Raw genomic sequence first — 26,440 nt, 5'->3', positions numbered from 1 at the left:
GAGTCTGGGCAGCCGGCGCCGCGTGCCCCGGGGAAGGTGTGTCCCGGCGCGGGCGGGGGCTGAGCGTGCGTGGTTGGTCCCTGCCCCGCCGGGAGGCCGGACAGGTGTGGGCGGGCCGCCGGGACCCCGCGGGGCCGGGGCCGGGAGCGCCGGCGGGAAACAGGAAGCGGGGGGGGGGGGGGGTGAGGCGCGCGGCCGGAGGGCCGGGAGGCAGGGCGTGCGGGCGGACGTGCGGGTGGCTGGCGGGGCCGGACGCTCGGCCCGGGCCGGGGCGGCGATGTGGGGGGATCCGGGCAGCCCTGGCGGCTGCGGGGACGGGGGCGGAGCCCGGGGCGCCACGGACACCGCCCCCCTGCGCCGGCGGAGCCGCCGCCCGAGCGCGGACCCGGGAGCCCGAGGCGACTGCGGCGTGCGGGGTGAGTCCCGGGGGCGCGGGGCGCGAGCGCCTGGCGGGGGCGCGGGGAGGGGGCTCCGGGGACGACGGGCGGCCGGTCCCGCGGGCGACGTCCCGAGGTGGGGGGGGGGTCGGCCGGCGCACCCCGCCCCCGGGCGACCCGGCTGACTCCCGCGCGCCTCTGGCCCGCAGACCCCGAGGACGCGGCCATGCCGGGCGGGGCCGAGGCTGGGGAGGCCGAGGAGGAGGCTGGGGCCGGCTCCGGGTCCGAGGCGGAGGAGGACGCTCTGTGGGAGCGGATCGAGGGCGTCCGGCACCGGCTGACTCGCGCCCTCAACCCGGCCAAGCTGACGCCCTATCTGCGCCAGTGCCGGGTCATCGACGAGCAGGACGAGGAGGAGGTGCTGAGCACCTACCGCTTCCCGTGCCGTGTCAACCGCACCGGTGAGCCGCGGGGGGCGCGCGGGGTCGGGCCTTCCCCGGGCTGACTGCCCGCCCCCCCCCCCACCGCCCCCGAGCGCCGCGCACCGAGCCTTGGCGCTCGAGGCCCGGGGTTCTGGTGCCCACCATCCTGCCTCCTGCTGAACCACCATTACGATCCAGCGGGTGTGTGGTGCCCACTCGGGCATCTGGGGTTTATGTATCTTGGACTTTCCTCCCACTTCCTGGGCCCACTTTAGAGCAGGGAGGTGGATGTGGTTGCCAGTGCAGTCTAGATCTGGGACCTCCGGGCATCTTTCCTGTGCCTTTTGATCTCCTGGGTTCTCTCTGCCCTCTACCTCTGTGTGCCACACATTCCTTGGGGAGCCGTTTTTCCTTCAGTGCTCAAGAGACATCAAACTTTGTGAGGGTGCCCGTTCCCACAGGGTGTGTCTTTGAACTAGAGCTAGCTAGCAAAGGGATGAGGGTCTAATGGTGGAATTTCAGGCATTGACCGGTGGGGGGAATGATAGTATTTTACTTTGCGTTTGGGGTAGGGGGATTCCTGTGTGCCACTGAAAAGGCAGGGAGTATTTGCTGGCCCTGGATCTGTGTGTGTGTGTGTAGGGGGGGTGGGCAGGCTGGGGGTTGGGGAGCCGTTGAAACACAGGTGCGTGGCAGGAGGGTCCTGGCTTTCTTGGCTCGGGCAGACAGGCTCTGCCCACTGATGTGTTGAGACAGGCCCCTGTGTGTGTCACTGGCTCAAAAATCTGGGGAAATAAAGTCTGGGGAACGTGGGCCCTGGAGCATGGAGAGGGAAAGGGGGAGGAAGTGGCTAGGCACTGGGGGAAGCCCTGACCTTGACCCTGGGGCACCCCCTGCCACTCCGCAGGGCGCCTGATGGACATCTTGCGCTGCCGTGGCAAGAGGGGTTATGAGGCCTTCCTGGAATCGCTGGAGTTCTACTACCCTGAGCATTACACACTGCTCACAGGCCAGGAACCCGCCCAGCGCTGCTCCATGATCCTTGGTGAGTGAGTCCGCAGCGGGTGGTGGCACCTGGGGCACCCGTGCAGAGGTTCTTTACCCCGTCCCTGTCGTGGAGGCACTTCCGCTATCCCTGTTGAACAGATAGGGAAACTGAGGCATGGAGAGACCGGAAGCAGTTTGCCCAAGTTGGGATTCTGATCCATTTCATCTGAGTTCAGAGCCTGCACACTTAACATGGCTCTTCCCCCTAAAATTGTTTTCGGATGCACACGTGTCACGCATACGTGGGTTTACAGTTTCCTGTGTAAATAATTCAGACACCCTGGGTGACTTTAGAATAAATAGAAAAGATCTTTACTTCTTCCTTCAGCTCTGTTCTGCTGGTGACAGTTTGGTGAGTCACTTTTTTTCTTTGCATTTGCACACACACACACACACACACACACACACACACTTGTTCACTTTTCCTGAGAACTGATGTTAGTGATTCTTGCGCATTTGGTGCATTTATCTGAAATGACTGCACATGTTCCTTAGTGATATTGTGCCATAAGTCATTTAACCGACCCCTGTTCATGGACATCCAGGTTGTTTCTGGTTTTGTAACATGTACCAGTGATGCAGGGAACATCTTTGTATGTGTATATTTGTGCAAATGGGTGTCTCAGGAGGAGAGGTTCTGAGAAGTAGAATTTCTCAAAGACTGTACGTATTTTAAGTGTTCAATCAGTGTTCATCCCACCAGCAGGGTCTGAGTGCCCAATTTGCTGTACCCTCATGAATCCCGGGGACCATTTAAAAATGTTTTTGGCAGTCTCATATGTCAAAAAATATCTTATTTTAAATTTGTACTTCATTGAGATGTCGTTCACAGCTTACTAGCTAGTAAACCTTGGGCAAATGACTTGACCTTTCAGTGTTTCAGTTGTTTTGTCTTTCAAGTGGTTGTAACAATAGTACCTACCTTATACTGTTGTCATGAGGTTAAGTAAATTATTATATTTACTTAGCACAAAGAATGGAGCCAAATGTTCATGGTTACTATTATTATTATTATTGTTATGATTTTTATTGCTGGTGAGTTGGAGTATTTTTTCCTTTGTTTATTAACCAATTTTGTTTCGGAACTTGCCTATTAGTAGTTTTTGCCCATATATTTTTTTGGTTTGTGTTTTCTTATTGATTCGTAGGAGCTCTTTTTATATTGTGGCTCTGAATCTTTTGTTATATTTGTTATATTTTCTCCTGCTCCACTTCTTATGTTTGAACTTTTTTGTCATAACTTTCATTGTTTAGAAGTTTTAGAAATTTTTGTATGGTTTTGTCCATTTTTTCTCTTATAGCTCTTATTGATTTGTAGAAGCTGTTTATATATAGTGGCTCTGAGTCATCTGTTACATTTGTTATACTTTCTCCTTTTCTGTTGTTTATCTTTTAACTTCTTTTGTTACATCTTTTCTTACATTGTTTAGAAGTTAAAAAAAATTTTATATGGATTTGTCCATCTTTTCTCTTAAAGGTTCTAGATTTTGTACCTTGATTAGGAAGGCCTCCTCTACTCCAGAATGCTAAAACGACGTTCCAGAATTTCCGTCTAGCGTTTTCACGGTTTGGGTTTTTGTGTGCAGGCTGCTATCCCCCTGGATTTCATCAGCTTGACCTGATGTTTCTCTCCCCTGTCCCTGGCAGATGAGGAGGGGCCGGAAGGCCTGACCCAGTTCCTGATGACGGAGGTGCGCCGGCTGCGGGAGGCTCGCAAGAGCCAGCTGCAGCGGGAGCAGCAACTGCAGGCTCGGGGCCGGGTGCTGGAGGAGGAGCGGGCGGGGCTGGAGCAGCGGCTGCGGGAGCAACAGCAGGCTCAGGAGCGCTGCCAGCGCCTCAGGGAGGACTGGGAGGCGGGCAGCCTGGAGCTGCTGCGGCTCAAGGACGAGAACTACATGATCGCCATGCGCCTGGCCCAGCTCAGCGAGGAGAAGAACTCCGCAGTGCTGCGCAGCCGGGACCTGCAGCTGGCGGTAGGCCCCTGGAAGGGGCGGGCGGGGAAGAGTGGGGAAGCGACCTTTGAGAAAACTGACCGGTCATGGGGTAGCCGGCCTGTGTCCCAGAGCCACCATCTCCCAGCTGTCGGACCACGGGGCAGGTCCCGTCCCCATCCTGTGCCTCAGTTTCCTCATCTATAACACGGGGGTGTTGGTAGCACTGATGTTGAGTTACGAGGGTGGTTCTCAACGGGGGACACATTTGGTTGTGTCTGGAAACGTGTTTGGTGCTCCCAGCGAGGAGTGTGCTCTGGGCCTCTAGGGGGGGAGCCCCGGGATGCCGCTGGGCAGCCTGCAGAGCACAGGACAGCCCCCACGGCCAAGAATTACCTAGCCCAAGAGGTCGGTAAGGGCCGAGGTGGAGAAGCAGCCTTGGTTAGTGAGGATTCTAGGAGTTTCAGACCCAGAGTTTGAGACACACGGGTGCCTGGCGCCGTTAGTGCTCAGACCTGGATTGTCGTCGGCGGCTGTCATTAAGTGCGACCGCGCGCCGCCACCACCGAGGTTACACACGTCATGTCGTGTGATTCCCGCTGAGGCACCAAGCACCAGGTTTCATTTTGAAACATAGGCACCGAGGCCGGGATTGCGGAGGCACTTGCTCAAGGGCACAGAGCTGGGAAGCGGCACAGCCTGGCTTGCCACCAGGTCCTCCCGGCACCAGCGCGGGCCTCCGCCCCGTGATGCTTGTCCAGGGTTTAGCAGTGCCGGTGGCACCCAGGGGGCTCTCTCCAACGATAGGTACGAGGTCCACGGCGGGGATGCTGCCTGTGTGATCTGAAGCCCCCCGTCGCGGGGCTGCGGGTGCGGTGGGCTCCCGGGGACGATGGGTGGCCCGCGGGAGGCCGTAGGTGCTGGTGCCCATCGGTGCACCGGAGCCTGCGGCCGTGCGTGCTGGCGGGTTGATGTTTGGGGACGAGAGAGTCCCGATCGGGGGCGCGGAGGCCGCTCGTTGAAGACTGCCAGGCGTGCTGAAGACTGTAGGTGGCCGATGGGAGGGTGTGCATCTGCCCGGTGTTTGGCACGAGATGGGGCTGTCTGAGGCCTGCAGACTGGTGGCAGACTGAGCAAAGGTGGCCCTGGCAAAAGGCTTCCCTCCCTGTGCCTCAGTTGCCTTCTGGTCCTCGCAGGAGGTCGCGGATGAGGCTGCTGGAACCGCGGTCCCACACCTCCCGCCTCAGGCATGGTCCTCTGTTTGCCCTGCACCAGCTCCCTGACTTCAGCAGCTCCACCGTGACAGGCCGGGGGGGGCACACTGTGAGCGCCCCCGTTTCTGGATGAGGAAACTGGCTCAGGGAGGTTGGTTAGAGCACTTTCCCGGGAGCCCAGGAGTGAAGGATTTCTGACTTTGCTGTCAGCACTGCTGGGGCCGGCCTAGGGCCCCCCCTTCTTTGCTGTGTCTGCTTTTCCTGAGACGGATGTGGGGTGTGCTGTGAGGTTTCCCTGGAAGAAAGGGGTCGGCTACTCAGAGGGGACAGTGGGACAGCCACCAGCCCCGGGGTGTCAGGAGGGGCATGGCTTGTTTTGTCTTTGGGTTGGGTGTAGTTGTGAGTTGGATCCCCTGAAGTGGCAAATGCATGTATGTGCCTGGGGGGATGTCCTCTGTGTGTGTGTGTGTGTGTGTGTGTGTGTGTGTGTGTGTGTGTGTACAGCTGTCTGGGGTCTCCTGGGGTGGGGTAGGGGATGAAGAAGAGGTGTTCGAGGTGCCTCTGTGTGTCTGCAGATCAGCAGCAGGTGCATGTTCGTATGCCCAGCTCGGGTTGAGGTCATCTGCCCCTGGGCAGATAGTGACCGCTTTCCCCCGGTTTAGGGGATAGAGGGCAAGGGATGAACTTTAACCAGTAGATAAGATTTTCTTTGAACGTACCTAGCGTAAATTTGCCTTAACTTTTCGGAGCTTTCCTGCCGCAAAATTAACCAGAGGTGTTGCAGGTGGAGATGAACAGAGTAGCTGATGGCGCCTGTCTTGGCTGCTTGGGTCCCCTCCCCCCACGGGCAGGTGTGTGGTGGCTGTGATTTAATACCGTGTTTTATAAGGTGCAAATTTAATGAGCTCTTATTTCCGAGCAACATAAACTTCAGGACCGAACGCTGTAATTTTGTGCTCAGTGAGTTTGTACGCCAGGATTAAAGGCATCCGCGTTTCCTGGTGTTCGGGGGAAGACTCCCAAGTGGCCTGTCCTCTGAGCTCATCGGGGGCGCCTGCTGGCCGCGGGGCAGGCCGGAGGCCGTGGTGTGTGGGGGCAGTTCGCTGGAGAGGGTGTGACCACACTTGCCCTTGTAACTAGCTGTCTTTCTCCGGCGGTTTACAAAGCATGTTTTGTGAGGGGAAAGGAATGTGAGAGTCATGAATTTCTTTCTGAGTCCTTTGTGGAGGAGGAGTGGAGCTGCCTGACCCAGCATCCAGACCCGCGAGTGTGTGTGCGCGTGTGTGCACGCGAGCGTGTGTGTATGCGTGTGCAAGCGCTCGTGCGTGTGTGTATGTGTGCGAGCGCGAGCGCGTGCGTGTGTGTGTGGCCACGCCTGGCTCTGAGGGGTGCAGGGCTACCAGCCATTTCCAAGAGAGTCCAGGGCGCTCCTAGGACACCAGACATTGGCACGCCTACGCAGCGCGCCAGAGGTCATTGTGTCCTTGTCCCGACAGTTACTTCATTTTGTGGCCTGACACCTGCTGCTAGTCTTGTCACTGTCCGGCCACCTCAGACCCCACATGCGAAATAACTCTTGGGTGCACTCTTCATCCAGCAAGCAGACTGTGTCACCGTTGGCCAGGCCACCATGCAGCTGACCACCCGCCCCCCCCCCCCCCCCCCCCGCCGGGCCAGCTTCTGGTGGCCCACACTCAGCTGGTGACAGGTTGGGGTTCTGGGATTTTAGTGAAGGCTGTGAAGACAGCCACCGTCCCACCCCTGGCAGTCTGAAAGCCAGCCTCTGACAGTTTGAAGGCCTCTGCCCGTCCACTGTCATGCTGAGTCCGAGGCAGAGCTGGGCCCAGACGCCGGCTCTCCGTGATCCTGGCGCAGCCCTGCTCTTCTGTCGCGCCGGCCCGGGGCTGGATCACCGGCGCTCCGTGTTGGAGCTGTGGGACAGACGAGCCTGTGGGGATGCGCTACACCCACCCCCAAGTCCTTGAAGCACAGTCCGCTGGGACTCCCCAGCCTGTCCCTTCTTCATAGACCAGTCGGGGGAGGATTTCTGCTCAGGGAACCCTGGAGGCAGGGGGAGTTGAGAGGGTGATACCTCTCCCCGTGCCCTGACCGGTGGCCCCTCCCCGGGCTGCGTCCCTCCTGGGGCTGATCCATGTGTTGGGCCCCAGGTGGATCAGCTGAAGCTCAAGGTGAGCCGGCTGGAGGAGGAGTGCACCCTGCTGCGGAGGGCCAGGGGGCCGCTCCCCGGGGCTGAGGACAAGGAGAAGGACAAGGAGCCGGACAGCGTGGACCTGGTCTCCGAGCTGCGCGCCGAGAACCAGCGGCTGACCGCGTCCCTGCAGGAGCTTCAGGAAGGCCTGCAGCAGGTACGAGGGCCAGTGAGGGGGAGGGTGTGTGTTGGGGGTCAGACCACCAGCTGCTCACTCCTCCCCCTGAGGCCCGGAGGGTGAGGATTCTGGAGCGGAAATGGAATCCTGGCGGGCGTCTTGGCTTAAGCCCTGAGTGGAGGGTCCTTCGTTAGCGCTCAGCCCTCCCTGGGTGTTTGGTCTGGGGCCTGGGGGTGGCCCCAGGAAGTCTCTGAACTTCCCGAAACGGTGCACCTGATTTCGTGTGAGCACTTTTCTGGGGAGAGGCCTGTAGCTTTCCTCAGATTGGTAGAGGAGTCTCTGACCCTGGAAAGGTTCAGATCCCTGAGTCTGGGTGGCCCTGGGGCTTGCTTGGTGTCCCGTAGCCGGTCCATGGCGGGTCAGTGGCAGTGTGGGCCTGCTGCCTGGGGGATGGGAGCCGGGGCTCCGTTGTATTTCACAGGGTTGGGGTGCCCGGCCGGGGTGTGGGTGTGTGGGCTGGATCTCGGGCCCATGGTCTACCCACCTGGGCCAGGCTCAGCCGCTGTGAAGACCCCTTGTCAGAGGGGTGGGGACAGGCTTTGGAAACAGCACCCATCAGCTGCCCTGGGCGGTGGGTGGGGGCCAGAGCAAGGGTGAGCGGGCCTAGTTCTTGTTTAGGAATAAAATCCGGGCCAACTTGTGTAAGCACGCCCTCAGCCACTTACTTCATTTCCACCCCAGCTGCTCCCTGGGGGGTGTGCAGGGCGGTGGACCGCACCCACTCTACAGACGGGGAAACGGAGGTCCAGAGAGGTCGAGGCCCTCGGCCAAGGTGGCAGAGCAAGTGGGGCGGGGCTGAGGGCTGTGTGTCCCCCTCCCTCCTGCCTCAGTCACGGCGGGCCCTGGGCGAAGAGAGGCTGAGGCAGCCTCTGAACTGTGCCCCTCAGGAAGCGAGCAGGCTGGGGGCCCCAGGCTCAGAGCGCATCCTCCTGGACATCCTGGAGCATGACTGGCGGGAGGCTCAGGACAGCAGGCAGGAGCTGTGCCAGAAGCTGCATGCCGTCCAGGGGGAGCTGCAGTGGGCTGAGGAGCTGCGAGACAAGGTAGCGTCTCCCTCGCGCCCCGCCCCACCACCCCGCCTTGTCCCGGCCTTGTCCCTGCGTCCCTTCTTGCTAACAGCCCGGCTCCTAGGGAGGGGGGGTCCTGCAGCCCACCTACTCTGAGCGTCTGCTGTGTGCGAGGCACCGTGCTAAGAAACGTGCGTTCGTTTGTTCTCGAATTTTGAGACACTGCAACCGACAAAATAAAGGTTTCTGTTCCCGTAGAGGGTAAATTCTCATAGGGGAGACCAACAGTACTCTGTGCACATAATCCTAAGTCAGTTACTTCACGTAGCAGAGGGTAAGTGCTGGGCAAGAAGCAGAGCAGCAGGTCAGATCCCAGTTTAAATGGGGAGGCCAGGGTTGCCTGGGAGGGTGTCATTGTTAGGATTATCCCCATTTTACAGGGTAGGCCACTGAGGCCCAGGGAGGGGAAGTCAGTCTGTGGCCCAGGCCACCCAGCTGGGGAGGTGGGCCCTTGTGCTTGAGGCTCAGGCCTCTCTCCCTGGACCCGCTGGGCACCTGCTGGTCAGCTTGCCCCGGTGCCCGGCCCCGTGGTCTGACCCGGGTGCTCGTCCCGGCCGGCTCCACCCCGCCCGGCCCGCAGTACCTGCAGGAGATGGAGGACCTGCGGCTGAAGCATCGCACACTGCAGAAGGACTGCGACCTCTACAAGCACCGAATGGCCACGGTCCTGGCCCAGCTGGAGGAGATCGAGAAGGAGCGGGACCAGGTGAGGCCGGCCGCTGGTTCTCATACTCGGGAGGACGAGGAGAAGCGGGACTAGGATTGTAGCTGGAGACTTTCCCGGTGCTCGGACTGGTCTGGGAGGGGCAAGGAGGCCCTCAGAAGCACAGACTCCGGCCTTTAAGCACTGGAGATCCATCAGCCCCGCCCCCTGAACACACCTGCCTCACCTGAGCTCCCTATTCAGGAAAGCTGGTCCTGGCACCTGTCAATTCCGAATCCCTTCCTCCCTTCATGTCAAGGACAAGGCCAACACGTTAGGGGCGGGGGTGGTGGTGGTGGTGCGCGCTTGCAAATCTTTGCCGGTGAAGAAATTCGCTAGAGTTCTGACTCCTGGGCCCTGGGTCTCATGATCTTCATCTCCTGAGGCCACAGGGCGGGCCATCTCCTCCTGGTCCCCCGCCTTCCTTGTGGAGGGCTCCCCATGCAGGGGGCAGGGCAGGAGGTTTTGTCCTTGCACCAAGTTCGAATCCCACTAGAACGAGCCTCAGGGACCACTGGTGGGCGTGGTGAAAGTGCAGGTGACCCGGTGGTCTGGGCTGGGCCCAGGACCCTGCACTGCCTCTGGCCCCCCACGCCCCCTGAGGCACTGGGGGGCAGGTCCCGGCCATTGTCCAGCTCCCAGGGACCCTGGTCTTCATGGTGGGGACAAGCGCTTTGGGTGCGATGTGCTGGGTTTGAATCCCAGCTGCTCCGCTAGCCCGGGATGCTGTGAGTGAAGCCCCAGGCACACAGTGGGTTTCCCAGAAGAGGCTTAAGTTGTTCTTGGGAGACGGCAAGAGCCTGGACTCGGCACCTCCAGCGCCTGAGTTTGAATCCCAGCTCTGTCCCTGCTGGCTGGGCTGTCTGTAAAATGAGAATAAAGAGAATGTCCACCTTGGAAAGTTCGTGTGAAGGTTAAACGAGCTGATATTTAGCACAGGGCACCCAGGAAGGGCTTACTTACTACCCGTTAGCTGCTGGTCTTGTTGACCCCCCCATCCCAGAGGGTAGAGGGCAGGACAGTTGGGCCAGTGTGGCCCCTTCACCCTCGCCGCCCGCTCTCCCCAGGCCATCCAGAGCCGTGACCGGATCCAGCTGCAGTACTCCCAGAGCCTCATCGAGAAGGACCAGTACCGCAAGCAGGTGCGGGGCCTGGAGGCTGAGCGGGACGAGCTGCTGACCGCGCTCACCAGCCTGGAGGGCGCTAAGGCCCTGCTGGAAGCACAGCTGCAGCGGATCCAGGGTGGCCCCTGCCTCAAGGTGAGCGGGGTCAGGGGTACAGGGGTCCTGGTGGGAATGCTGCGGTCCCGGCAGGAGCTCTTGGCCCGGGTTGGGAGCATGCAGGACCTGGTGGGAGACATCAGCCCCGGGGGTGGGACTCCGCAGGACGCAGTGGGAACCCTTGGCTGGGCTCGGGAAGATGCAGGTTCCGGGAGGAAATACGTGGGTCCTGGTTGGAGCCCTCCCCCTGGGTCAAGAACCTGCTGGTCTGGGAGGGAGCTCTTGGGCAGGACGGAGAATACGCAGGGCTGGTGGAGCTTTCCGTTGGGGTGGGTGTGGTTGGTGCATTGGGACGGGAAAGGGGCACGTGTGTCTCCAAGTCTCTGGGGTTGCTCCTGGGGCACCAGGAATAGTGAAGTTTGTTTTTGCATACACTTGGAGAAGCCTGGCCGCATGAGGGCCTGAAAGCCCCTCAGAGACCAGCTAGTCCAATTCCCTCATTGTATAGGGCCCAGAGAGTGTCAGGGGCTTGCTCAAGATCCCACAGCCAGCCAGCGCCCCTTTCAACCAGATACTAGTCCTTGGACCTCTGTCAGGAACTCTGCCTTTTCCTATCTTGGGTTTGCTTGAAGATGATCCCTTGGCCCTGTATTTGACGCATGGAGCCTGGAGGAATAGAACAAAGGAAGCATGAATCTGTCTCTTCTCACTTAAAATTCTCAGTGGCTTTTTGTGTTTTGGTAAAGACAAAGCTCCTTATCAGGCCCTAGAGACCTGAAAGGTGGGCCCCTTCCTCCTTCTAACCCTGTTCTCTGGGTCACAATCTTTTAATTCCTGGATTGTGTCACAGTCCTGCCCCAGGGCCTTTGTGCATACCATTCCATCTGCCTGGACCATCCTCCCCAACTTTATCGGCTTAACGCCTACTTGTCCTTGAGTCCTCAGTTCAAACCACACTTTCTCTAGAAAGCACTCCGTTGCCCCCAGGTAGGGTGGGCCCTTTGAGTGCCTTCCTGACCCTGGGCACCTTCCTTTTCTGCTCTCTCGGCAGTTTGGGGTTATTTCCTCAATCAGCCTGCTTGTTTACAGTCTGTCTGCTCTAGGCTGTGAGCTGCGTGAGGGCAGGGATCCAGCTGTCTCATTCCCTGCTCTGTCCCTGCTCCTCCTGGCGTGCAGTAAATGCCTGCGGCTGACCCCTGCCCCGCCCTGCTCACCTCCGCTCTCCCCCTTCCTCTCCCAGGCTTGTGCCTCCTCCCATTCCCTGTGCTCCAATCTCAGCAGCACCTGGAGCCTCAGTGAGTTCCCCCCGCTGCTAGGAGGTCCGGAAGCAGCTGGGGAGGTGGCCATTACGGGGGGATCCGAGCCCCACACCTCGGTAAGACACCTGCCCTCCCCGGGTGTGGCGGGGGCGGGGTACGGATGCTAATAGTGTTCATGTGACGTAATTACTAACATGTGGAGTGCTGTCCAGTTTGCCGACAGTCCCATTTCACATGTGAGGACGTTGAGATCCCCAAACGCCTTAATTAAGCTCGCCCAGAGCCAGCTCGGGGCTGGGCCTGGGTGCCAGGAGACTGGGGACCCCCACTGTACTCTTGCAGAACCCACACCTCCGCCCTGGGCCCTACTTGTCTGTCACCTGTGGAATGGGCACAAAGTAGGGGTGTTGAGGGTGGGAGACGCCATGGAGGTGACCCAGACCCTGTCGTGGCCGTTGGCAGGAGGAGGCCACAGACAGCGAGAAGGAGATCAACCGGCTCTCCATCCTGCCCTTCCCCCCAAGCGCTGGCTCCATCCTCCGCCGGCAGCGCGAGGAGGACCCTGCACCCCCGAAGAGGTAAACAGGATGGGGAGAAAGCAGTCGAGGCTCAGGGACGTGCTGCTGCTGTTTCTCCAGCCATCTCCCAGAATCCCTAGCGCCAGCATCAGGGCTGGGCCGGCACCTCCCTTGACGGCTCTTCAATGGCTGGGGCGCTGGGGACTCAGGTCCCAGGAGTCACAGCCGTGACCCAGGTCAGGGGCTAAGACAAGGCCAGAGGGCGGAGTGGGTTTCACCCCTGCTGAGCACCCTGGCAGGAGAGCCCCAGGAGGGCAAGCCTCAATGATCCTAAACCCCGGGGGATGTCTAGGTGGTTCAGGACTAGGGGACATGGAGAATGTTCCAAGGGGTCAGGGGCCTCAGGCAAGAAAGCCAGGCCGCACGTTCAGAGCGGCAAACGGGGTCCAGAAAAACCAGGCTGTGTCTGCTGGTGGCAAGACCAAGGTCAGGGGATGGTATATGTCCCCCGTCACAGCTTTTTCCGGGCAAGTTGCCCTTGATTTGTTCCCTTACGGATGCTGGGCACGGGAGGCCGTGATCAACACGGACTTGATTGATCGGATGAGCGTGTCCCCCGTGACTAGGGTGTGTGATGAGGAAGGCACCGGGGAGTCAGGAATGACAAAGGCAGAAAGTAGGGGTGAGGCGAGGGGTTGGTGAGAGGTCAGGAGAGGCTTCCAGGAGGGGGTGGCATTTCAGGATAGTCCAGGGGGCATTTTAGGGGCAAGGACGTGGGACGGAGGTCAGGATTTTAGGTTCTTGCCCTGTGAGTTTAGGGTTCCTGGTTGGCACACTTGCCCTGTGCTTGGGACCCCCGCCTTGGCTGTAGCCTCTGCGTGCTTGGGGGCTGCAGGACCTCTTGGTGGCCAGGGTGCAGGAGGAGGGGAGTGGGGCAGAGTGCTCCCTGTGCCTCAGCTCCTGCTTCCCCCCCACCCCCAGGTCCTTCAGCAGCATGTCCGACATCACAGGTAATGACCCTCCGGGACTCCGTGGGGAGGGCTCATCTGTGGGGGGGTGGCTTTCCAGCCCACCTGAGGCCTGAACTGCCAGCTCTGCCCTTGCCCCCCTTCTTGAGGCCCCACTGTGCCCTGGCCAGGCAGGGGAGGCTGTGCTCGGGAAGAGCCTGGGTGGGGAGTCGGGCCACGCCACTCCCCCTGAGCCCAGGCCTGCTCTTCTCTCCCATGCCTGGCTGTGCTATAGGGCTCCTTGGTCCCAGCCCGCCCTCCACTCTCTCTAGGGTCACCCCGGCCCAGCCTGAGCCCCGCGGGTCCAGTGTGCTTCTGGGGCCTCAAACCTGCTAAGGTCCTGGGCAGTCCCTGGGCTCCAGGGGCTCACCCCCTTCTCACAGGCCCTGGTTTGCCCCGGTTTCTTGGTCTGGCACCCCAGAACCTCACTTCCTCCCCCCCACCCCACCCCTGCCCAGGGAGTGTTACGCTTAAGCCCTGGTCTCCTGGCCTCTCCTCGTCCTCATCCTCCGATAGCGTGTGGCCTTTGGGGAAGCCTGACGGCCTCCTGGCCAGAGGCTGTGGCCTGGATCTCCTCAACAGGTACTGTGGCTGCCTGGGGTGGTGGGACAGGGTCGGGTGGGAGTTCAGTGGGGGGCCAGGGGGGTGGGAGAGTCAGGCTCCTGGAGCAGGGCAGGGGTGGGTTGGGAGGGAATAGCAGCTCAGCCTTAGCCTCATGCACCTTTAGAATATTCAGGCTTTTAGAGACCTGGGATTCAAATCCTGTCGCTGCTGCTCATCATCTGGGTGACTTGGGCTGGTCACTTCTTTCTCTGGGTCTCCGTTTCCTCTGCCGAAGGCGGTCAGTGATCTCTTCGGCATGGGGGGGCGTTTGGGGGTTTAGGACTCGTGTCAGGAAAGTAGCCTGCTTTGCCAGGCGTGTTAATAGGTGCTCAGTAAATGGTAATTGTTACTCATTCCCCCGGCTCTGAGCTCCCAGCAGAGCTTCGTGCTGTGGGTGGGGTGGGGCCACCATGGGAGCCCTGCAGCTGGGCTGGCCACAACCCGTGACAAGAGTCACGAAACAGACGGGCTCAGCATGCAGTGCAGGCCAAGTGCTCTGTCAGTGTTGGCTCAGAGTGACCTCCCCGGTCAGGCTCGCTGGTGGGTCTCGGGAGGGCGGGTGAGAGTGGAGGCCGTGCTGAGAATGTGGCCTTGGAACTCAGGTAGGGAGGGCAGCTGGGGAAGAGCAGAGGGCAGAGGCTGTCCAGGGAGAGCCCGGAGCTTGGCTCTGACTGGAGCGGGAGGGGGAGGGGGCCGGGCAGGCTCGGTGAGTCAGGCTGGCGGTGTGAGTCAGGCGGGAAAGTGTGGACTTTGGCTTCTACGCTCTGCTCCGGAAAACGCGGCAAGGTTTGGCTGTTGCAGCTGGCTGCTTCACAGCATTCTCTCCATTGGGGGAGGTGGGTGTTGTTAGGATCATCCCTGTTTTACAGACGAGAAAATTGAAGCTCAGAGAGGTTAAGCCACTTGCCTGAGGTCGCACAGCTGGGAAGCGCCAGGGCCATGGTCCCCAGTGACCCGGTCAGATTTGGGTTTGGGAAAGGGCATACGAAGCACGGAACGTCAGAGCTGGACCTGTGGGGATGCTGGATGCAGAGGATGGGCCACACAAGAAATCGGGCCAGAGCAGGAACAGGGGCCTGAGCAGCTTGGCCAGGCCCTGGTCCAGGCCCCTGCCCCCACTCTTGCCCTCCGGCAGCAGGCCCAGTACGACATTGTTTCTCCCTGTGCAGGACGTGCTTCTGGGGGAAGGGGCGGAGGCGCCTCCCTTCCTGCCTGCCTCCCTTCCTCCAGCTCGGCCTGCAGCAGGGGTCCTGGCTGCTGTCCAGGGGGCACCGGGGCAGGAGGTTCTGGCCCAGCCCCCGCCCGGGCCTGGGATCCCAGGGGCCACCTCTGCAGTTCCTGGGGAGGAGTGGGGGGAGAGAACCGATTGGGGCGGGGGCAGGGGTGGTGGACTGAGAGAGAAAGATGTGGATAGACTGGGGGGGGAGCGGGGAGCCCGGACTGGTGCGTGGGGTGCTGCCTGCGTGCGTTCGTGCATGTCCCGGGCCGGTGTTACCGTGCAGAGCACAGTGGGGAAGAACGGACGTTGGGGCTCTGTCACCTGCTACAGAGGGCAAGTCACTGTATTTCCCACGGCCTTGGTTTCCAGCTCTGTAAAATGGGGTTGTTGTGGGGTTCCAGGGTCCCCATTAGAGTGTTTGGAGCAGTGCCTGGCTCAGAGCGAGTGGTAATGGTAGCTCTCTGCTCTTGTGATTGGTGCTGCTCAGTTCCCACAGGAGCCCTGCAAGGCTGGTGCGTTTAGCCCCATTACACAGATGACAACGCTGAGGCCCAGGGAGAGTCAGGAATTTGTCCCAAGGCCACTCGGTGGTGGAGTTGGGGATTCCGTGGTACCTTCCTTCCAGCTAAACTATTTTCACCTCATGCTTGTGGTCTGTGCACACTGTGTGCTGGGCCTTTGCAGCCTCCTGGTCTCCCCTGCCCTTCTGGGCTCCTAGAGCCTTGGGGCAGGGCACGGGATGCTGGAACAGTGGGTGTGCTGGGGCAGGCTGGAGGCTGGATGGACACCCAGGCAGGCGGGGAGATAGGAAGAGCCAGAGAGTGTAAGTGGGGCGCTGAGGGTGGGCGAGCGCTGGGCGAGGGTCGCTGGGTGAATGTCAGGGTGGGTCTCCCTGGCAGGCCCCCGCCCCCACCCACACTGGTCACATGGATGCCAAATCTCTGGCACCAGCTGCCCTTGCTCTACTCCACCACCCACTGGCTGGGTGACCCTTGTCAAGTTATAACTTCCCCGTGCCTCAGTTTCCCCCTTCTCTAACATGGGGGCTCACAGATGGTTCCCATGGGGCTCTCGGGAGGGTTAAATGAGGTAATTTATGTGACAGGCTTGAGTCTGAGCTTCATAGGTCCCTGGCCTGGAGCAGAGCAGTCATGTGCCCGGCCCAGAGGTCTTCCCACAGTGCACCGGGGCGGGGGAGCACTCATCCGGGCTACTCGGCCCATCACTGGGCAGAGTGAAGGACTGGCCCCGTTTCCCTCTGTGACCCGACTCCTGACTGGACACGGGGGGGAGGGGCTGGGAGATGGGGGCCCCATCCTTCCCACCACTCACAGGCAGGGTTGGGGTCAGTCAGATTGTGTTACTAGAGACCCAGGAGTCCAGAGGTTGGAGCAGGCAGCCCCTCCCCGCCCCCCCCAACCATGCACTTGTCTGCTGAGGCCTGGTGCTGAGAGGGACCCAGTTGGACCTGGCCCCAGGGAGCCCCCAGGTGGCCACTCCCCCCTTCCTCAGGGGGGCCATGGAGGCCCAGAGAAGTCACTTGGTCCCTCAGGGAGTTGGGCAGGGGTGTCCTGCCTCAGGGCAGTGCCTGAGCCGGGTTGGCCTGGGGTTTCAGGGATTGCAGGGCTGGGGATGGGGGTGGTGTGCCAGGGCAGGGGGTGGGGGGTGAGCAGGTGGGACCGGGAAGGGCTGAGTGCAGGCTGCTGGCTGGGCTCTTGACTGGGGAAGCCGTGATGCTCGGTTGTCTGTGGGTCTGGAACAGGTGGGGAAAGTGGGGGCCACACCTAAGAACAGTAGACGTCCAATTTTGATTGGGCACTCAGTGTTACCTGGCCACGTTCGAAGAGCACGCCACGTTTAATTGAGTCCCATGATGAGGTGGGTGGATGCCGCCGGGGCTGCTGAGGACCAGAGGCTGAGCAGCCAGGACGTCTGGCCCCAGAGTCCCTGCTGGTGCCACTTTCCTCAGACTCCCCCTGATGGCACGCCACAGCGACAGACACCCAGTACACATGCTGGAAAAGGATCGCGAGACAATAGTTGGATTTACTCGAAGCGCGGCTGGCTTACATTTTCTATTTCATTCCAATCAGAAACAGCGCTGGCCGTGACCTTGTGAATTTCACAACCCTCCTGGGGCCAGGCCTGCGGCCGGGTGTTCCCTGGAGCCCTCTGGTTTCCACTCTACCCGCATGATCTTTCCATTTGTCTGACCGTCACACCCGCGGTGGGAGAAGGTGCCATTACTGTCCTGGCTTTATGGATGTGGTGACAGAATCAAGCAGCCACTCACTAGTCCAAATTCGGGGCCCAGTTAATGCTGGGTGTGGAGCGGGACTGTGTTTCTCCAGCCTCGGGGCAGCCTAGCCCGGCCCAGCCTCGGGCCTCCCGTCTCTGGTGGGGATACATCCACGCAGCCAGGACAGTCCTGGGCTGAAGGAGCCCATGAAGGCAGCGCGGATGCCTCTGGCCCCCCCGCTCCCCGCCCTGTCCAGCCGCAGCCCCTCGGGTTTGGCTGTTTTGACTGAGGGCGTAGAAGCCGAGAAAGGCTTCGGGGGGGGGGGAGGGGGTCAAAGTTCCCCGCTCCGCACGGGGTGCCGATTGGGTTAAAGTCCCTGTAGCCTTGCTCACCCCATGCTGGCAGCAGGGGGCGGTGTGGCTGCATGGGCTGCAGTTGTGGGGGGGGATGGGGAGGCGGGGGACACTCTGGCCTCTCCTCTTCCCTGATGCTCTGGCCTGGCTGGGGGGAGAGTCAGGGAAGGGAATTCCAGGCAGCTGTCTCTGAGCTGGCCCCTGGGCCTTACCAGTTCTCTCCAGGGACGGGAAGAACGCTGCTATGATGGGGATCTGGGTGACTCTTTGTCTTAACCGTCAGTGGTTTCCACTGCCCACAAGGGGAAGGCCAGACGCCTTCATTCCGTGCCCTCCGCAGGCTGGCTCCAGCTAGCCCTTTCTGGGAGCTGTTTCCCATGATGTTAAATTAGCTAATTAGGACAAGGAGCTTAGCATGGCGTCTGGCACATGGGGAGCACTCAGTAAGTGTTCGCTGTTGCTATTATTACTGTTGTTACTGAATCCTTCCCCACATCCTGTATTCTGTCCTCCACACCTCTGCCCCTGCCAGCCCTTCAGCCTGGAACACCACCTCCTCTCTGTCTATTCCCGAAGCGCCTCTCCTCTCCACCACGGTGTAGCCCCGCGGCCTCTTGCTCTGGGAAGCTGCTCCCCTCTGTGCTCCCACGGCTGGCTGTAACCATCTCTGGTCTGTGTTGTGTTCTAATGGTGACCTTCCTCCCTCAACTGGGAGCATAACAAGCTTTTATTAGTTGTCTGCTATGTGCCAGTCACGGTGTTTGGTGCCAGGGCCCCGGAGCTGAGCACGAGAGCAGGCTGGTTCCCAGGGGCTTTTCCTGGCCAGGTGCAGATGGTGCGGTCCTGCGGGAAAAGTGCTGTCTCACGTGTGGCACGGGGCTGGGAGGGAGAGGTCGCTTTGGAACTGAGCTTTGCAGGATGAGCAGCATTCGCCAGGCAGAGAAGAGGGGGAAGGGCGTTCCAGCGGCGCGGCAGGTGCAGTGGCCCCAGGGTGGGAGTCATGGCACACTGGGGGGATTGCTGTGATGGTTCTCCCAAGAAGGCTGAACCGCGTGGAAATACTGACAACTCTAATTCCCCTCTCCCTTCTCTCTTCCCAGGTCTCTGGCCATCCGGGTGTCTTGCCGGAGCCCCCCGGGGGGGCCCGAGTCCCAGGACAAGGGCCCAGATGGCCTGTCGTTCCTTGGGGACAGCTGGTCTGGGGCCGTGGTGCGGAGGGTGCTCTCTGGGCCAGGGTCTGCCAGGGCGGAGTCCAGAGAGGTGAGATCCCGCCCCTCTGAGTTGGGGGTGGAGTCAATGCATTAGCTGGGGCTGGAGCCCTCTGATTGGTGGATCTGGGTCACTGGGCGGTGTTTCTGGGGGTTGACCAGAGCAGAGGCAGGCTCAGAGATGACACACGGGTTGCCCTATCTCAACCAGCAGCACATTAAATCTGATCAGGCAGGTGGGCTGGGAGGTGGGGCAAACTGACAGCACCTGGATAAACATGGGAGAGACCAGGATGTGCCAGCCTGGATAGGGAGTCCTGTTGATGGGAGAAGGGTCTGATTGGATAGGCATCCTGGCAGGGGGGGGCATCTGAATTATGGGACATGTCATCCCCACCCCAATCTTCCTCCAGCCCCAGGGCTGTATTGCCCTGGGAAGCTCACTTCTTTCCCTGCCTGCCTGGGTTTTCTCCCAGCCAAGGGCCGAGGCTGCTGGCCTGGAGGGGGCAGGCCTGGAAGGTGAGGTCCAGCAGAGAACCTTGCCCTGGAACCAGGTGTCCACGCTCCCCTTCCTGATGGACTTCAAGGGTAAGTCTGGTCCGGGGTGGGGAGGAACTGGGGACTCCGGGTCCTAGAGGGATGGAGCTGAGAGCCCAAGAGAGGGCTTGTCCAGCCCATTGTGTAGGTGGGACAACCAAGGCATGAGAGAGAGAGAGACAGACACTTCGCTGCCTGACTCTTGGCCGTGCCCTTCCCTCCCGCACTGCGGTCCCCTTGCTGGTTGTCCATCTCCTCCTCAGTAAGGAGCTTACTGTGAAAGGAGCACTAGACAGGAGTCCAGAGACCTGGGTTCAAGTCCTGGTTCTGTTCCTAGTGGGCTTGGTGGCCTTGGGCAGGTCCCTGCCCTCTCTGGGCCTCAGGCTCTGACTTTAAGAAGGAGAAGGTAGGGTTTTGGCAGCCCAGGCCTTGAAAGGGGCATGCCTGTGGCCCGAGGCTGCTCCCTGACTTTGTCCTCCTCTTGTCCTCCCTGCTGCCCCTGCCCTTCCCACGTTCAGCCTGTCAGTCCTTCCACGAGGCCCTCGACGCCTGGACAAAGGGGCTGAGCACCGAGCCCTTCTATATCCGAGCCAACCTCACCGTGCCCGAGCGAGCAGACCCTCATGCGCTGTGTGTGAAAGCCCAGGAGATCCTGCGTCTGGTGGACCCAGCGTACAAGCGGCGGCAGGAGTGGTTCTGCACCCGGGTCGACCCCCTGACGCTGCGGGACCTGGACCGGGGCACTGTGCCCAATTACCAGAGGTGATGCAGACCTGCGAGTCTGGGGACAGGTGCCACAGGGAGCCCGGAGCAGGCTGGGAGACTTTTCCCCTCTTCCTGCAACCCCTCACAACCCTCTGGGACAGGATGAGGGGGGCCGGAGGGGGGCTCCCTTTCTCCCTACAAATGCATGACGTGTGTCCCCCACCTCTACCCCACAGAGCCCAGCAGCTCCTAGAAGTTCGGGAGAAAGGCCTGCCCTCCAGCCGCCACCGAGGGTCCCGAAGTAATGTAAGCAGTACTGGGTGGGCTGGCAAGGGACTGCCAGGGGTGGGCTCCCAAAGGGAGAGGTCGGGTTCCATTCTCTGGAAGCCCTGCGGGGAGGAGGGGAGGGAAGTCCCCACTTCGCTCCTTCCCCTGGATGTGGTTGATGGTCTACTGCATGCCGGGCAAACAGAACAACGGTGGGGCTTGCTGGCCAGGGGTGTTGAGAGGGTTAAAGGAGGTGGTGGGTGCCTGGTGCTCAGGACCTGGCCTGGCCACCGTAAGCACTTGACAGAGCAGCAGGGACACCCCTTTTTCCAGTCCCCGGATAAGGGCTGGGCTGGGTGAATCTCCCCGTGTCCACACGGGCAAAGTGAGGTTCAGAGAAGTAAAAATAACTCAAGAGGCCATGATGCTTGAGGGGATGAGAACTCGGGCTCTGGAGCCAGGCTGCCCAGGCTCGAATCCCAGCTCTGCCACGTGCCTTGCCATCTTGGACCAGCACCTGACCCTCCCTTGAGGCTCTGTTTCCTCGCCTGTGAAATGGGGGAGTTACGTTGCCTGCCTGGCGGCTTCAGTGAGCTCATGACATCTGGGGCTTAGTGAGAGTCTGTCACATTGTAGCCACTTGACACCTGGTAGCTGTTGGTTGTGTGATTGGTGCTGTCTTTATTGTTGTTCTTTTCTTCTTACACCAGGTCACATTGCTAATTCATTGGAAGGGGTCCCAAAGTTTGTCTCTTATGTGACATTAGCTTCCTCAGGTCCCCGGGCCTCGGTTTCCCCATCTGTAAAGTGGGGCTGGGTAGACCTCAGGCGCCTCTAGCTCTAACTGGTACTGACAAGCTTGCTTCCCTGGGCCCATAGGGATGGTTGCCCTCACCTGCCTGTGGTGGGGGGCTCTGTACTGGGCTGGGTGAGGGCAGAAGGCCTGGTGGGGAGGGGGCCCTTCTGCTGACCCAAGCTCTTCCACAGAGCCCGGACAGCAGGGGCAGCCCGGCCCGTTCTGCCGGGGGTCCCGTCCATCCTCTCCTCCCTGAGGGTGGGATGGAGCTGGGCTCTCAGGGCCTCCTCTTTCTCTGCCCCCTCCCCAGCTGAAGAAGCGAGCCCTGGACCAACTCCGGCTGGTGAAGCCCAAACATGGGGGAACCTCTGCGGGGGATTCTCCAGAGCAGCTGTTGCTGGAGCCCTGCTCAGGTGAGTGCACTCTGGCCAAGGCATGTCCTGTGCTGGTCACGGTGTCCACGAGTGTGCACATGTGGGGGGCCTGGGACCTTGGTGGTCCTTTTGGCTCCTCCAGTGGGGAACAGGGCGTCCAGGGACCTGAGAGGCTCCCCGTGGGGGGGGACATGGGCCACCAGGGTGGAGGGAGCCAGTCGGAGGAGGCACACGTGTGCAAGTGTGATTGTGGGTCTGTATGACTTTGGGGCACACACGAGCACGGCTCTGTTCTTGTCTGGCGGAGTGGGTGTAGCTGCGCTTCTCACATGTGTGTGCTGGCGGGCGCCACGAAGAGCCCAGAGTGGGTTTCTGGAGGCAGTAGGGGAGGCCCTGGGTTAGATCAGGAAGAAGGGCCTGGGGGAGCCCAGATGAGGGGGTAGCAATCCTGAGAGGCAAGAAGATGGTGGTTAGGGAAGACTTCCTGGAAGGGAAATTGAGGTAGGGTTTTCAGGGATGAAGAGGAGTTTGTTCCAGGCACAAGGCACAGCCGTGCAAAGGCACTGAGATATATAGCTGTGTGTGATGTGTGTGCAGGCCATTGAGTACAGCAAGTGCGTATCAAACGCCAGCTCTGTCATGAATTGTGCTTGGTCCAGGGGACACTGTGGCTCTTCCCCTTGGAGCACACTGCCTAGTGGGGGCGGGGGGGGTGCAGCTGCCTGCCAGTCAGATAATCCTACCTGCAAATATGATTACAAAGTGTGGCACGTGTACTAGAGGAGAACTGGGTGCGTTGGGGCGCATGCCGGAGGCCCTGCACGGCTGGGGACCAGGGAAGGTATAACGTGGGCTCTGAAGGGAGAGTTGGGGTTATGTGGGCCGGGAGATGCTGGGGTGTGGCTAGGCCTCCCCAAGTCATGCAGAAGCCCTGTGATTGGAGGCAGTTGATCCATGTGTTGGGGCACGGGACTCGCTGCCTCTCTAGGCTCTGGCAGGGCTGGGTCACCCATGTGGAGGATGTGGCCTTCTTCCCGAGGGTCGTGGGAAGTCACTGGCACATTGAAAGCAGGGGAGTAATGCGATCTGACTTTCGTTTTAAAGCCTCTCTCTGGCTGCTGAGAGGAGAATGGTCTGGAATGGGCAAGGGTGAGGTGGGGGATGGGGCTCGAGGCTGCTGTTAGAGGTGCCAGCCAGGAGGGGGCAGCTCTGCTGTGTGTGTGTGTGTGTGTGTGTGTGTGTGTGTGTGCGCGCGCGCGCACACGCGCGCACACGCCCAGGAGGAGCAATAGTAAGACTTAGGAAGGGAAAAGAGATGGGGGGCTTGAGAAGAGGTGATGGGGTTTTGAGTATCGAGGGGGCTGGCCACCCTCGGAACGGGGAGCTGGGGACTCTGCCTGCACCCTCATCTCCTCTGTACCCCATCCCCCTGCAGAGCCTGAGCGAAGCCTCAAACCCTACAGCCTGGTGCGCCCGCTGCTGGTGTCCGCCCTGCGGCCCGTGGTGCTCTTGCCCGAGTGCCTGGCACCCCGGCTCATCCGCAACCTGCTTGATCTGCCCAACTCCCGGCTGGACTTCCAAGTGTGCCCGGCGGGTGAGCCTGTGCCCGGGGACGGGAGGGATGGGGAGGGCTGGGTGGCACCCCGGGGCAGCCAAGCCCACTGGCCCTTCCTCCCTGCGTCTCACTTCTCTGCAGAAAGCCTCTCTGGGGAGGAACAGTGCTCATCCTCAGCACCTGGAGCTCCCAAAGCCCAGCCTGCCACCCCTGGGCTGGGCAGCAGGCTCCGTGCCATCCAGGAGTCCGTCGGGAAGGTAGGTGCTGGGGTGGGGGGCTGCCTTTCTGGGCCGGAGGGCTAGAGTCTGAGAGGCACTGGGCAAGGCCCTGCCCTTCCACGGGCCTGTTTCCTCACCTGCGAATGGGAGCGCTGGGCCAGCCAAACGTGGGTCACCTTTGAGGTGTTTGGCTGGTTCGTCTCACCTGTCCATCCCGTCTCAGATTCGCCGCTCCCTTGGGGGCTGGCTAGGGGCTGCCAGGCATGGGGGTGGCGGTGGGGTTTGCTCCATCCTATCGATGGCCAGGCTGAGGTCCGGAGCGGGGATGTGACTTACTTCCCCAGGCCTCCCTCCCGCCTTCCCTTGTGGCTCTTTCCTTGTTGCCAAGGCCCTCCTGGAGGGGGTGGGGCCCCGTGGGGGCAGGGAGGTTGGTGTCGCCGAGCCGGAGTAAAATGTAGCCTTGGTCTCCTGAGAAGAAGCACTGCCTGCTGGAGCTGGGCGCACGGGGCGTGCGGGAGCTGGTCCAGAACGAGATCTACCCCATTGTCATCCACGTGGAGGTGACAGAGAAGAATGTCCGGGAAGTCAGGTAAGGAAGGGTGGGGGTGGGTGGCACCAGCCCTTCCTCCTCTTTGGATGTCTCTGTCTCCGTGTCTTTTTGTCTCTCTGCATCTGTCCGCGCTCCCTCTGGCTCTCCGGATCCTGGCGTGTCTCTGTGTCCCTGTCCGCCCTCGCCCCCGCTCTGACCGCTGCCCGCCCGCTCTCTCGGCAGGGGTCTGCTGGGCCGGCCCGGCTGCCGGGACTCGGAGCTGCTGCGGCAGTGCCATCGCTCGGAGCAGGCGCTCTGGGGGCTGCCCTGCTCCTGGGTGCAGGTGCCTGCGCATGCGTGGGGCCACGCGGAGGGGCTGGCCAAGGTGGTGCGCGGCCGCATCCTGCAGGAGCAGGCCCGCCTCGTGTGGGTGGAGCGCGGCAGCAGCGCCGGGGGCAGCGGCGGCAGCAGCGAGGCGTGACGGCCCCTTCTGGTGCCTGCGGCCTCCTCACGCACCTGCGGAGCCCCCGGCGCGGACCCCGGTGTCTGCAGTGGAGCTGGGTCCTCCTCGTCCTGAGCCTTCCTAGACCCTTGGCCTCCCCGACGTGGGGCCCCCAGCTCCGGGCTCTCCCCCGAGCGAATTTCCAGGAGCCCTCGGGGCGGAGCTCCCACCGCCCCCGTACTTGCTGCTCTGGGCCTTCAGTGCGCCCCGTGTCTCCGTGATTCCAGTCGCGGGCCCCACGCCCGTGCCTGTGTCCTTGTCCTCCTTGCCCCCCAGGAGCATCTGAGCTCTCACTCCTGTGCACTGGTTTACACACCCAGGTTCTCACGGCGGGCACATGAGGTCTCCTGGGTCCTCATTCCCTTCTGTTCAAGGAACCCCCGAGCCCGCCCCGCGTGCCCCTCCCCCGCACCCCGCTCACGTTTCTTGTGTATACCTCCGCGTGTGGGCACCGTGGCTTCCCTGGCCCACCGGGCCCCTCACGTCTTCTCGTCACGTGTATGTCTGTGGTTCTCTCCTGTGTAAATGTCACACCCCGCCCCGTGACACTTGGGCACGAACCCTCGTGTGTGCCCGGGGAGGACACCGAGGACCATGTTCTCACAGCGCCGTCTCCCTGCAGTGACCCGCCTCTCAGAGGGACAGTGGGGAGAAGGCCGGCTGCTCCGTCACCAGAATGTACGGCCTGTTGATTTTTAACGGGCCTTTTTCATTCCGATTCTGCACATTATGGAACATTAAACAGTTTGTCATAGAAGCTGGTGGCCTTTTGCTTGCTCGCCTCCCTGGCCCAGGGCCCCCTCTCCACTCCCCCGGCTCGTCCCCACCCCTAGATCAGGCTGATACCACCTCTCAGGCCCCTGCTTGCCCATGGGAAGGATCGGATTTCGTTCCTGACTCATCCCAGAGCCGCCCGCCATCTGCTGGCGTCACCATACCTGCCCCTGAACGACCAAAGGGCCCCACAGACGGGCCACCTCCACGCTCAGCCCTGCCTCTGTCTGATCCTCAGAGGAGCAGCCCCTGGAGAGGGGACACTGAGGATAGCAGGGTATGGTCTTGGCTTAAGGAGCTCGGCTGCTGAGTCCAGGAGACCAAGAGCAAACCCTCTGTATGCAATCAGGTCCTGAGGCCATTCCACCGGCGAGAGGATGGTCCAGGCAGGATTACCACAGGGGGTGCTGCTTCAGCTTAGGGTCTGGGATTCCTTCAAGAAGTATTTATTGGACCTCTGTGCCTAAGTGCTGTCCTTCGTCATCCTATGGCTGCCCTCTGTCCTAGTGATGAACTTGGGGGTCAGCCCCTGGAGGTTGGGGTGGGAGAATGGGTTACTAGGTGGAGGGAATCCCCAGAGTGAAGTCTCAGAGACAGAAAATGGGTTGAATTTGGCCACCTGGGGGGGTGGTAGGAAATGAGGCTGGGAAGTCCAAGTTCAGGAGTGGGGGCTTGCCTATATCTTAGTGTCTTTTGAGGTCTGGCTCAGATACCATCTCCAGGAGGCCTGCTTGATTCTGCCAGGCCTTGGGACTTTTCAGTCACGCCTTGTGGCAGGATGGTGGGTCTCTGAGGGTGGCCGTGGGCTCCCTGGGTGTGGAGACCGGGTAATGCTCATTTGGGTAAACAGACCTCCCCACTTTCTTGCTGCATGCCTGGCCCAGTGCTTGCTCTATGGACATGAGTCTGGGTGACATTGCGGGACCTCAGTGAGGCAGTTGGCTTTGTCTGGTCCCATGGTAGGTGTCCCTTTACTGGGCAGAGAAGCCCACTAACCCCTTAATTCTCACCATGTCTTAATTTTGTCTCCATTTGTTAAATGATGAAATTAAAATTCAGAGAGGTGAAGTAACTTGACCAAAGCCACAAAACTGGTAAGTAGCCCAGTCAGGATTTGAACCCTGGTCTGTGTGGCATGAAGCCTGGCATCATCCCTCGGAGATGCTGTTCTGAGAAGATGGGCCATGAGGGGCCTTGGCATGGGGCTGGCCCACAGGAGGGTGATTCAAAAGGGTTGGTTCTCCTTTCCTCTCCCCCCAAATGCCTAGTACAGGCTTGGGCCACAGCAGGCCCAGTCCAATTCACCAGCCATCTGGTACTTTCTTGTGTTTAATGAATATTTCTTTAGTGGGCCAGGCACTGTTCTAGGCAGTGGAGATTCGGTGAATAAAAAAGAACCCCCTGCCCTG

At 60.7% G+C, this 26,440-nt stretch overlaps 1 protein-coding gene across 2 annotated transcripts; it reads left to right on the top strand.

The window, feature by feature from the left end:
- Positions 1-211: 211 nt before the first annotated feature.
- On the top strand, positions 212-25,014 carry CARD10 (caspase recruitment domain family member 10). Of its 2 annotated transcripts, none has more exons than XM_078076588.1 (21): positions 212-416; positions 587-838; positions 1,707-1,844; positions 3,494-3,819; positions 7,160-7,357; positions 8,266-8,421; positions 9,026-9,151; positions 10,216-10,407; positions 11,609-11,743; positions 12,090-12,205; positions 13,127-13,155; positions 13,611-13,734; positions 18,667-18,826; positions 19,251-19,362; positions 19,830-20,073; positions 20,253-20,322; positions 21,390-21,492; positions 22,889-23,047; positions 23,150-23,265; positions 23,703-23,815; positions 24,880-25,014. In XM_078076588.1, exons 1-21 carry the CDS (start codon positions 278-280, stop codon positions 24,947-24,949), a joined length of 3,078 nt encoding a protein of 1,025 aa, XP_077932714.1. In that variant the 5' UTR covers positions 212-277; the 3' UTR covers positions 24,950-25,014. The 2 variants fall into 2 exon arrangements, with proteins under 2 accessions (XP_077932714.1, XP_035958040.2); XM_036102147.2 differs by having other exon boundaries at positions 23,999-25,014.
- The last annotated feature ends 1,426 nt before the right edge of the window (positions 25,015-26,440 follow it).

This window comes from Halichoerus grypus, chromosome 6, assembly GCF_964656455.1.
Source record: "Halichoerus grypus chromosome 6, mHalGry1.hap1.1, whole genome shotgun sequence".
Taxonomy (NCBI): domain Eukaryota; kingdom Metazoa; phylum Chordata; class Mammalia; order Carnivora; family Phocidae; genus Halichoerus; species Halichoerus grypus.
This window is presented reverse-complemented; position numbering and strand designations above follow the sequence as displayed.

Coding starts and splice junctions, on each gene's coding strand:
- CARD10 (XM_036102147.2), top strand. CDS start 278: ATGTGGGGGGATCCGGGCAGCCCTGGCGGCTGCGGGGACGGGGGCGGA. Junction 19,363..19,829: donor CTTCCTGATGGACTTCAAGG/GTAAGTCTGGTC, acceptor TCCCACGTTCAG/CCTGTCAGTCCTTCCACGAG. Junction 23,816..23,998: donor AAGAATGTCCGGGAAGTCAG/GTAAGGAAGGGT, acceptor CTCTCTCGGCAG/GGGTCTGCTGGGCCGGCCCG.